At 34.1% G+C, this 11,904-nt stretch overlaps 2 protein-coding genes across 2 annotated transcripts; one reads left to right on the top strand and one right to left on the bottom strand.

Moving 5' to 3' along the window:
* Nucleotides 1–4,593: 4,593 nt before the first annotated feature.
* mtSSB (mitochondrial single stranded DNA-binding protein) lies at nucleotides 4,594–5,594 on the top strand. Its single transcript, XM_036373075.2, has 4 exons — nucleotides 4,594–4,741; nucleotides 4,805–4,886; nucleotides 4,948–5,056; nucleotides 5,196–5,594. The coding sequence occupies exons 1-4, from the start codon at nucleotides 4,718–4,720 to the stop codon at nucleotides 5,413–5,415; spliced, it is 435 nt and encodes a 144-aa protein (XP_036228968.1). The 5' UTR covers nucleotides 4,594–4,717; the 3' UTR covers nucleotides 5,416–5,594.
* On the bottom strand, nucleotides 5,578–7,443 carry LOC106623044 (uncharacterized). Its single transcript, XM_036373074.2, has 4 exons — nucleotides 7,185–7,443; nucleotides 6,810–7,124; nucleotides 6,623–6,734; nucleotides 5,578–6,542 (listed from the first exon to the last, which is right to left on the bottom strand). The coding sequence occupies exons 1-4, from the start codon at nucleotides 7,371–7,373 to the stop codon at nucleotides 6,448–6,450; spliced, it is 711 nt and encodes a 236-aa protein (XP_036228967.2). The 5' UTR covers nucleotides 7,374–7,443; the 3' UTR covers nucleotides 5,578–6,447.
* Between the last annotated feature and the right edge of the window lie 4,461 nt (nucleotides 7,444–11,904).

The following is an 11,904-nucleotide window of genomic DNA, read 5'->3' as shown; positions in this document are numbered from 1 at the left end:
CGAAATGTTGCACAGGGAGTGGTTGGTTGTGGTGTAAATACGCTTTGCGCTTTTACGCACAGCCATGACCACAAAAAAGCGTCAATGAAGCCAATGATGACGTTTTGTACAGTAGGATTTTGTAGATTTCTTAACGAAAAATTAATAAAAAAAAACCCACCTTATATTGGCTCACCTGCCATCTAACGGTTAGGTTATGATAGATGCCTGATCCTTCAACATGGCGGGGGATCACAGTTAGATTGTTATGTGCAATAAAATATTCAATCTTACCGCATGAATCACGATCGGTGAGTGTCCAGTTAGAACTCCTATAACCATTGAAAAATGGACTTTGCTGAGAGCTTAAAGTTCACTAAACTTCTTACGATTTACCCTGGGCCAGAAGGACCTTGCGACTGCACTGCTGCTAGTAGTACACCAACGCTTGCTGAGCTGGTCTGAGGCCCAACATTTCAGTACTGAACCGCAAGAAGATAACGGAGCTCCTACTCATTTCCATTCCACTGTTATTAAGACTGAAGCCATCTAACCGTATTTTGACTAAAATTATACCACGCCCATAGCACAGTACACTTCCTTCAGAAATCACTGATGCAATCTGAATAAAGTTTTATTAGTGTTTTCTTAGCATGATCCTACATTCCGAACTATTATCTGACTTATGGTAGTTTATAACGAAAGTTTAGTTTTCAACTTACCCGGTTAACAAAGTAGGAGAGATAGGTTAGGTTATACTGGCCGGCTGTCACGCCATACAGAGCCCTACTGGCCCTTAGTGATGCCAAATGGAGGTTCAATTTAATTTGAGGTCAAATATTCGTCATACAGGACGTCAACCCTTTTTGCGAACTTTATAAACGCTTTGATATAAAATTTTGATACTTCGTTAAGTGCTTTGAACTACCAAGCTACTAGATATCTAAGGCTAATCTAGATAATGCTGGACTGAAGCAGAGCAGGTGTTCCAGCGTCTCTCTCATGCCTACTTCCCTATATTACCTGCTTGTATACTTATACCCATCCCCCTCGCATGTGATGCCAGTAGGTTGTGACCTGTGACTAGGCCAACAACCGTCCTGGAGTTCTTTTCAGACAGTTGGAGTAAAAACATGCATGTTTTTCTTCGAGGCTCTTGCACATAATTTTAGCGATCCTGCAACTCCTTAAGGCGTTCCATCTCGCCCGGATCCATCAGTCAGCTCGTTCCAAAATTTCATTACATATCGCATGACAATTTTGGCAATCTCATCAGCTAGTTTGTTTCCCGGAATTCCTTTGTGGCCTGAAACCCTGTATAACTTTAAAAGTGACGAATCGAACTAACTGCTTTTATAAATCATACATCCCGGCAAAATGCAATAACGTAATGAGGTACAAACAGGCTTCGCGTTTATTACAATTGATCGGATGACCTTGTTAATGCTTTTATAAAAAAATAAATGAGAGCAATGCCCAAACAAACAATAAAGAGAAAAAGATTTATGTAAACATGTACGGTATACCTATTTATGGTAGAAATCTAAGGTTAGTCCTCTATGGAAGCTATGGCTTATGGCAAAATTTTAAACTTATTTTTTAATTTTTCTTGATTTTCGTTTGCAAAAGGTAGTTAAAAAATTATTTTTCAAAATTTAGACCAAAATGATAGCGCTTGTGTCACTGTGCATTCGAAAAGCAATGGCGAACTTTTGTGCTACACGTGCAGCCCAGTTACATTACTATTGGTATTGGTGGCGGTGGCAGCTGTAATGTCAGTTGAACATCGCATTGAGACTTGAGTACAATTCCCAATGCGACGTAGTCACATACACACGCAAACACATGCACACATAAATTCGCCTCGAGCGTACTGGAGTGGCAAGCTGGGAAAGCTGCTGTCACACCGCCACATAAACCGTCTCTTTCATACCTACATACATGCATGCAGCAAAGAACTATTTCTATTTAAATTCTCGTGGAAATGAGTGTAGCGCCAAAAAACTGAACGGAAGCTGGTTGGAGCAGATGTCATAGCGCCGTCATTGCCAACATATCTTCTTCTGCGCCAAAAGCGTCGAACGAGGCACAAACCGCCACAAGATAAGAAAAGTAGCTGCCTTACGGAATGAAAGCTTAAATGTGTTTGTATATATTGTCTGTATGTATTGTACGTACGAGTATGTATGTATGTATGTGTAGCAGTTGTTTATAATTGGGTAACGGTGGCGGATTTCGTGCTTTGAACTTGTTTTGAAATACGTAACAGCTTTTGTAGTTCACTTTACAGCATAGCAACTTCAAATGCAACCCTGTTTTTTTAACTGTCATCACACATGTCGATATTGTCAAAATTTGACAAGCAAAAAAAATTTAAAACGCAAAATTACAGATGAAGACAACTTTTTTTTAAGAGATTTTATCGGGGTACAATCAGGATTTAAATGTTCAGTAATTTTCAAAATTCTTCTATAAATAGGCCATTCAAGAACCATAGAGACAAGATTGCGGCACACAGCGTTATAAACGGAACTGGCTATCAAAATTTTCATAGTAATTGTAAACGAAGGATTTCCTTTCTTTCGTTTATGACGTCACGAACCGTTGCATATTTCTGCCAATTGTGCACCAAAAAAAAAAAAATGCTGGAACGAAACTTCCTCTATTTCCAGCATACTTGAGTACGTGCTCAGAATGCCTGTGTAACGTAATTTAGCTTCAACTATTATGCAGAAACAGGTGGTCGACATTTTATTTCATTTACTCAGAAATGCCGTTTTGACTGGGAGAGGATGTAATTGTTTTCAGTTTATATAGGTTTCCCGCAGATATCTGCCATATCCATGAAATTCTGTGTTTCTTTAAAGTATTGGGGTTCCTGGTGAACAAACTGTTCATCTCAAACTTGTTCACAAAACGTTTAAAAGTTGAGTTTTAGGAACCACCCTCCTCAAATCACCATAGCCTTACAAACACATATGGAGATTGTCAGGCAAAACAAAAATTTTTTTTAGAAGAATTTGTTCGAAAAAGAATTTTGCTAAAGTAAACACTTATGAACAGTTTCTAGATTATTACTAGATTCTATACCTCAAATAAACATATAGATAAGTTATGAGAAATACTCCCATTCTCAGTAACTCTAACACCCTCCACTCTTTCATCTTTCAAAGAGCTTGAAAAGATTTTGAAAAATCCATATAAGCAATAAAAAAGTATCATAGTCGAGGAGACAACGCGCTTGAGTTTTTCTGAACCGCTCCCGTACCATTTTAGCTAATATTATATAAAAATTGGTGTGGGGTTTTCTAGCGCAAGCTCAGGGATGATTGATGGCGTAAGCAAAGCGGCCGCTCAAAACTACCACGCGGCTAAAAGTGGAAAGAAAAAAGTGAAACACATGCATACAAACTGATGTTGAAAAAAGGGCCTGTCGATGCGAGTTCACAATCGCATACGCAGAAAATAAGTATAAAGAGAAACAGAAATAGATTTCAAGGGTAAGAAATTGTGCGTAATATGCCAACATTTAACATTTTCATTTTATTTACGACGTAGAAGTGCAGGGCTGTCATTGTTGCGTTGTGGGTTTGAAGCCAAAGAAAAAATCTCCGAAATTATATGTATGTATAAAAAATTTCTAAGAGGCTTTGACTCTCCGTGGGTAATATTAAAGCCTTTCTGGCAAAGTAAAAGTATCTGAGCGAACAATAGTAGCATTCGGAAACCGAAAACTGTGACCTTCGGCAGCATCCTTTCCCACGACAGTCGAGTCTGCGTAACCGGAACGGACCCGGATTTTATCCGGCCAAGGACTGTAAACTCGGTAGAATTCTGCCGCTACAATAACAACAACAACCTTCGGCAGCATAGAGCTTCACTGCTCCCACGTGAGTTTAGTATATACATACATTTGGTACGGATGCGTAATTATATTCGTTCAAAGAAAATTTTCGGAACAATGTATGCCGCTACAAGAACAATGCCAGCGCATAACTATGAATTCAACTTCTTTGATTGACAGTTTCGACTTCCATTAATACTAAGGGTTCTTACTAAGCACTTCTTAATGAGAGGCTACAATGCCAACAAAGAATTTCTAACTTTTGAACAAAAGCATACATTTCTAATGAAAAGTGGATGAGAAGTTGTCAACGGAACTTTTACCAGAGAACGTAAAATACATTCTAATATGTTTTCTGCTTTAAGTGGCCTCGTACAAATTACTAAATACCGCACAGCGCCATCTAAGGGTGAATTTCTTTTTGAGGATAGTTGTACAGCTAGTAAAGCGGTGGAAAAATTGATTAATTCACATTATTGTATTTCATTAGTGCTACCCTGTAACTTTATAGTAATTACACCCATAATAAAATATACCTCCTATAATTACTTTGTAATGCCCTAAAAGCAAACATATTTTTGTGTTCACTATAAATGTAGAGTCTCATATGGTTTGATGTATACTAAATCAATATTATATATATTTCTACACATCAATTAATTACTTATAAATCCTTAATAACGTTCCAGTTCCGCTTTAAAACTTTGCGATTGCTTACCGTTGCCACATCTGCTGGCGTAAAGGTTGCCAGTTTTCAGTTTTAATGACAGATGTCGCCACTATAGCGCCAGCCATTGTTAAACAGCTGTTTACCGGCGCAATTCCAATTCATTCGAGATTTATATTTTGATACGAGTTGTTTTTTTTATAAGGTTTTAATTGTTGTAAATAAAAATGATCTCCCAAAGTGCGCGTACGGTAAGTAAAAAGGCAATTTCATTGCTTTCAAAAAATAATAATCGAAGTTTTTATTCTTATTAGTTATTATCACCGCTACGCATGGCGTTGAGGCAAGTAGCACGTTGCAGCTCCAATGAAGCAGCGCCGGCTCGTGTCGAAAAAAGTATGGCTTTTTGATTGAATAATTGTTGAAACAATAAAATAGTAACTGCATTTCATTTCAGCTGTCAATAATGTAACCATACTGGGGCGTGTTGGTGCAGATCCACAATTGCGCGGTTCCGTCGAGCACCCGGTTGTTATGTTTTCGGTTGCAACGCATACTAATTACAGGTTATTTACATTTTAGTTGATACAAACTATACATTGCAGAGCTTATACAATTGTTTGCATATAAATTATTAGATTTGAAAGTATTTTAACACATATATTTTGTATTATCTACTTAAAATTCTCTTTTGATTCCTTGCAGATATGAGAGTGGCGACTGGGCTCAACGTACCGACTGGCATCGTGTTATAGTTTTTAAGCCAAATTTGCGCGAGACAGTTATGGAACATCTGAAAAAAGGTCAACGCACCATGGTGCAAGGAAAAATCACATATGGTGAAATTATCGATCAGCAAGGTAATCAAAAGACCACTACCAGCATAATTGCTGATGATGTAATCTTCTTCCGTACCGATTCGTGATCACGCGTAACCAATTTGTTTAACTAATTTTTAAGCATTTATACGCATTATTTCTTATGTAAATGTTACTTATGCTAAGTAAAAGTTAAAGTGTCGAAAATCAAAAAAACTTTCACCTAGTAATAGAAGTTCATACAATTAAACATCTTCACACCATAATGGTTAAGAGAAATCATCAATTCGCTAGTTTTTTATTACATAATAAATTTATTGGAACAGTGGAAAGTGTTGTTTGAAATGCTGAAGCAATATAACTCTGCTTAATGCTTGCTAACTGTATTTTTAGTTGGTAGGGACTGTAATTTTTAATGTGGATGATTTACTGGAAATTTTTGAAATTCATTATATATCAAAAACCTAGTTGGAGTACTGCGCTGGTCTAAGTATTTGCATATTATTATAAGGGGTTAGGAGTAGTTAGAATTTGCAAAAAGTCTATTTTATTTATAATATCAAAAAAATATTCTCTGAATATTTGAAGAACATGCGACAAATATCTTTCGAGTTATTCGATAATTAGCAGAGTGTTCTCGGGCACTTTAGAACATAAATGTTAAACTTCAAAGACGTTTTTCTCAAAACTTTGTTTTTTGAACTGGTGACCACTGTATTTCGAAAACCGGTCGGTACATTTCAATGAAAAATTACTGCCTGATCGAAAGATTTTTTAATTTGGATTTTGTTATAAACAATTAATTGTTGCTTCTTTCCGTTAAGGGCGTCGTTTCGTTAATTAAAAAAAAAAAGAAACGAAACTTGGATCAGGCAATAGACTATCTACTAATAAAACTATTTTTATTTGTCCGATTTATTTCAGATGAATCTCCAAGAGCTATGGTTGGAATCAACTCAAACAGTCATTACTTCAAAAAAAATTTTTTTTTTCAAATATCTGTCGAGTCAAGCCGAAACCTTATTTAATGATAGTAGGGTTTTACTTTTAATTGGCAAAAAAATTATTTAAAGTGTCTACACCTAACCCCATATGCCAAATATTTTATAACAAATCTGAAATATTTTTTTCACATGAATTTAAGCTCGCATATTTGCAGGACCATCACCAATTGGTTTACAGCAAGTTGGCGGCGCAGAGTGGGACCTTTGTTGACGCGAAGCAGCGAGATGTACTATAAAATTATGAGAAAATGTGTGGATATGTACTAATATATTATTATGAATATGATAACAACTTTGCGACCACTCTTACGCAATGCCAGTTGTAGCATTCCATCAACCGCATGCATTTTTTCAACTAAATTATCCAGATTCCTTTCAGTTTGCTTCAAAGTATTCGCATGACAATCCAATATGCCGCTAATCTAAAGTATAAATATTTTGTCATTGACTTTTCGACTAAAAAAAAAACAGCAAGCAAAAACTTATGCCCAACGCACTGTGTAATACGGACTACTCATACGCTGCACGTATGGCTGTAATTCCTGAAACTCATTCATTAACAGATGAAGCTGTGCCATATTGTGATCTGTATTCTGCAACAGATTTAGCATACGGCGTTGTTCCTGTTGCTCACGTACAATTGGACAGCCGCAGGTTATGCCGGCAGCTGTTAGTGGACGATTCGCATAATCTTCCAGCGCTTGGATATTGCGCTCAAGCAATCTTATGTTTGCGTCATTCACTGCCACTTCATGTTCCGTGGCGGTCACTTTTTCTTTGAGCACTTCCATGATATCGTTGATTTCGATAAGCTACAACGTTTGAGTGTAATTTTAGAATTTTTTTTTATATAATTCATAGCATTGTGTTACTTTCTGCTCATTCTGTATGACTTGCTTTTGTAAATCATGCACAGCTTCGCTTTTAGTGGCGAAATCAGATTGGAGAGATTCAGTTTCACTCGCCAACCATTTTGTTAACATTTCCAAGTGACTGAAGCGCAGTGGTTCCACTTCTTCAGAATTTATGCGTTTGGAAATTACACCACAAAATTTTGACATTTTTTATATAATATTTTTTATTTAATTATTTTATAATCCGTTAATGATGAAATTTTTGAATTTTTTTTGATTTTGAAATTTATCAACTTAATTTAAATAATTGAAGTTTTTTAATAATGAAGTGTGAGATAAGCCAGTAGAAACTTATAAGGGGGAAACCAGTTTAGGAGTCCGAAATTCGAGTGTTTTTTGTGATTTTTTTTAACTGAGAAAGAATACTTAGAATTCGTTTAAACTTGCAGTGTAGTTTACTCCTATTTTCAACTACACTTTTAAATTTTTCGATGCCATTTCCGCCAGAAGTGGTGAAGTTAGAGGGTGGTGTCCATTGACGATCAGAGTTGACTGCTGGCGGGACACCTGCATGTCACAGTTTTGATCTGAAGTCCTTGATGGGTTTTTTTTGTTAGTTACATATTTTCTAAGAATATGAACCAAACTCTGGTCAAAAGAGTTGAAAATTAAATGTTTTGGAGGTGTTGGTGTTATGTTTTTATATTATTTTTTTTACCTTTCTTACATAAAAAAATATATTTTACTTAACAATTGGTTCATATTTTTCGGACTTGAATAAAGGATATTCATTCAAATTTTCAGATCGATTCGTTCGAGTTGAAAAAAGTGTGCTTCGGCACTGAATATACCGGTGTTTACATTATATCATCGTAACTAATTGCAATTTCGTTTTGAAACTTAAGCAAAATATTCTTGAATAGTTGTACTAACAATTTATGCAATAAAAAAATCGATTTTTTTTAATCATCTAAACTTGTTTCCCCCCTTAAGCTGAGCTTATTCATGGAAAATTAATGAGTTTATTGGGGAAGCAAAAACAGTAAGAAACAAAAATCGTGTTGCTGTTACTCTTGGATACTAAAATTAGATAGAAATTCGGGCACATTCCGATTACTTAGACCTGTTTGGTTTAGACGCATGCGTTTCACGTAATTTATGAAGTGCCGTAAAAAAGGTAATTAATATTTTTACGATCCATTTGTTTTCTATTTCATCAAGAAATCACCTATCTAACCTACTCCCCCTCAAACACTAATAATTATTAACTTATATTATTTTATTTACTACAAAGCAATTTGCAATAAATTTATTATCAAATTTTTTATTGTTTTATTCCAATTTTCATTATGACTTAATTGGCACAGGCGTAAGCATGTATATTTATATTGTAATTATTCCCGTAGAAGCAGATGTCATAATCTAATTTATTGCAACACTTTTGATTTGTAATTCAAATATATGTTATAACTGTATTCTATATACAATACATATTTATGATTACACATTATAGATGGACATCAGGTACTTGTGAGGCGCTTATTACTGATTAGGTTTGATTAGAAGTGCAAATTGCACTTTATAAAAAATCCACGGGTTTCGGGCATATGCATAAATACATACAATTATATATACATACATACATATATGTACTAGTGTATAGTACATATATCTATAGTACATACATACATATATGAACTAGTGTATAGTACATATATCTATGTATGTATATATTTATACTAGGGTGGGTCAAAAAATCGAAGATTTTTTTTGCTTAGTACTCTGCTTCTTAAACAACTCTAAGAAAGTCTCTCCAAGTATGAGCCCTTCGTTGTAACAGGAAGATCATCTGCCTTACAGTTTTCTATATTTGTCTTATTATCGGAGAGAAAACATCTAATTTCTCATCCAACTACTTAAAAATTAACTCATTTTATAGGTTTTCTTTGAGGTGTCTAAGAACCTATTTTTTAGGGTATCAAGCGAAAAAGAAATTAATAAATTTTTTGATTCACCCTAATGGATACGCACATGAGTAGGCATATACTAAATGCTGCAATAATGCACTATTTATAGTATGCATTTACTTGCTAGCGCACATTTGGGAATACGCAACCTACTAACCTAGTAAGAAATGCAGATTTATGTGTATGGAAATTGTTGCTAATTTTTTAATATTTATTTTATTTTTACGACGCATTTTTTATAGAAAATTTAATACTCCCCTATGACAGTAATGTAGTATCCCTGTGATAAAACTTTCAGGTTAACATCGATATGAATGAAATGTATTCTCATTCATTCATTTTCCATTAGTTTAATTGTCAGGTTAGGTTAGGTTAAGAGGTCGATACTAACTGGGATCTCACTTGAACAGTCTAGTAGTTCAGAAGATCTGCTGCGTTTTACTCTAAGCCAAAAAGATCTTGCAGTCGCAAAAGAGCGTTCTTTTGCCTCTGGAGAGCGAGATATATATAGAAACATATAACAGTCAATTTGTTAATTTCCGACATCTTGGATTAAAAATAAAATTTTCAGTTTTTAATTCCGATTTTGAAAATCTAATTTTTAATCGAAGATGTATGGAATTAAACATTGAAATGTCGTTTTTTTTTAATTTAATAGTAAAAATTGATATTTTAATTTTTAAACTCAAGCGCGAAAAAGAGTTAATTCTGAAACAATTTCGTTTTTAAGTATTAATTATGTATTTGCTTAGGATTAAATTTTTATTATTTTCAATATGGTTTTGGGACCGGTTTTTGAAATTAAATTTTATTTGTTTCTTGGTCCCGTATTTGGGATTAAAAATTTAAAAGATATTTTTAATTAAGATTTTCGAGATAACAAAATAAAGAAAAAAAAATGTATTCCAATGTTAATTCAGTTATTATTTTATGCATTATTTGCAACCCTGATAACTGTTTACATATAATTTAACAATCATACTAAAACATAAAATTTCATACTTTAAATCATTATTTTAATTTTTTTTTAACCAAGTGTGAAGTTAAATTAATCAAAAAATTAAAATTAATATCTTGTTTTAGTTTATGTTAATTCATTTTAATTTCTTTTTATTTATTCATACGTTACTTATACGCCGTGTTGATTGTTTTGCTACAAACAGCTGTTATCAGTATGAAGTACAATATTTTATGAAAAAAATATTATTTTATAAACAAATATTAGTTAATTAATGAATAAATATTGTACTTAAAAAATTAATAATAAAACGTTTTTTTTCGAGTTTTTCAATTATCGTTAATCATCGAAAGTCTTACATCCCTATTACGGTTTTCAACTCCACTCGGTTGAATTGAATTTGAAGCAATTCAGTTTGACAACACTACAACTGTAGTTCTTTTAAAATGCAATTGAGTTGGAACCCGTTATATGGACCTAATAAATATTTATAATAGTATTGTAAAATTTTTTTTATATAACAAGCCATTACTAAACATTATTGCATAGTTATTATAAATGTATGTGTTACAATTAAAAAAGAGAACTCAATACTACGAGTTTTACAGTACTTCAGTGTACTTTATCGTCATGGCTGTATAATCATGCATAATCTCACTTAGTTTTGTTAGTACTTACGTAAATAGCTTATGTAATGTGTTAGGCCTATTTAGAGCTCACAGCAATTGCATAACTGTGTCAATTTATTCTGTTAGTAAGTAAAAATAAATCATAATTTTTTCCTTCAGAACACAACATATATTTGAGTGTATAAAAATATTTTTATAATAACATTTTGGTACTAAATGGCGGTTGCGAAACCAATTTTTGGAATCACCTTTTTCAAGAGGGCTGCGACTGGCAGTGATGATTCCAGAAACTCGTGCTATTTGAAATAAAAAGAGCGGTATTTAAATCATACATACTACTTCCTAATAAAGTACTTTATCTTTTTAGCTTCACCGAAAAAACTAGCAATGAGAGTTGTATATAAAAAAGCTGCCATGATTTTGATACATATATATATTTTAAAAACCCTGGTCAAAATAAGTATTTAACTTTAAATTTTAAATTTGTAATAACAAGTTATAAAAAGAAATAAATCAATGTACAATACATAAATAATAATTAATAATACGGCATTAATAGTTAGTTTTTGGTAAACTGTATTTGATATGAAATCTCAAGTAGCATTTATTTGCTCTTTGAGAAAACTTAAATTAAGAACTAATGTGAATAATTGTGTTTTCCATGCAATCATGTGACATAGAGTTAGCCTGTTTGCAACCACGTGTTGCGATATAAACAAAAATTATTAATTACACAAGTGGTGATAACCTGCTCATTCATCAATGGCAATAAGCGGCAACCATCAGTTAGTGCGCGCTGCAAATTTAGTATTTTGAGAGCGATAATGTTAATAAAACCACGCTTCCTAACAACACGCAATGACATCATTGACACCGCCAATGTTCAGCGCGCGCATGTGTTTGTGTGAGTGATGCCGCCATAATATGGTGGGCCGGCAGATAAGTGCATCCACCAGCAAGTATGTAGCAGAAGAATTTGCAATTGTATGGAGCAACGCAGAGAGCTCTAATTCAACGGCATCAAGCTGATAACTGCCGACGCGCACACTGTCGGCTGTCGGTTGTGAAGTGCGCGTCGTGGCTTTTTGCACTTCATAGCGCCGGGCGCACCGCGCGCTAACGTCTCGTGAGTATTTTGCAGCGCAATTTTATTACTTTTCAGTTCAAACGCGCACCAACAAACC

The sequence above is a fragment of the Bactrocera oleae genome, chromosome 2, assembly GCF_042242935.1.
Source record: "Bactrocera oleae isolate idBacOlea1 chromosome 2, idBacOlea1, whole genome shotgun sequence".
NCBI classification, from domain to species: domain Eukaryota; kingdom Metazoa; phylum Arthropoda; class Insecta; order Diptera; family Tephritidae; genus Bactrocera; species Bactrocera oleae.
This window is presented reverse-complemented; position numbering and strand designations above follow the sequence as displayed.

Coding starts and splice junctions, on each gene's coding strand:
- mtSSB (XM_036373075.2), top strand. CDS start 4,718: ATGATCTCCCAAAGTGCGCGTACG. Junction 4,742..4,804: donor TCTCCCAAAGTGCGCGTACG/GTAAGTAAAAAG, acceptor TATTCTTATTAG/TTATTATCACCGCTACGCAT. Junction 4,887..4,947: donor GCCGGCTCGTGTCGAAAAAA/GTATGGCTTTTT, acceptor ATTTCATTTCAG/CTGTCAATAATGTAACCATA.
- LOC106623044 (XM_036373074.2), bottom strand. CDS start 7,373: ATGTCAAAATTTTGTGGTGTAATTTCCAAACGCATAAATTCTGAAGAA. Junction 6,735..6,809: donor TGAGTAGTCCGTATTACACA/GTGCGTTGGGCA, acceptor TTTATACTTTAG/ATTAGCGGCATATTGGATTG. Junction 6,543..6,622: donor AATGCTACAACTGGCATTGC/GTAAGAGTGGTC, acceptor ATAATTTTATAG/TACATCTCGCTGCTTCGCGT.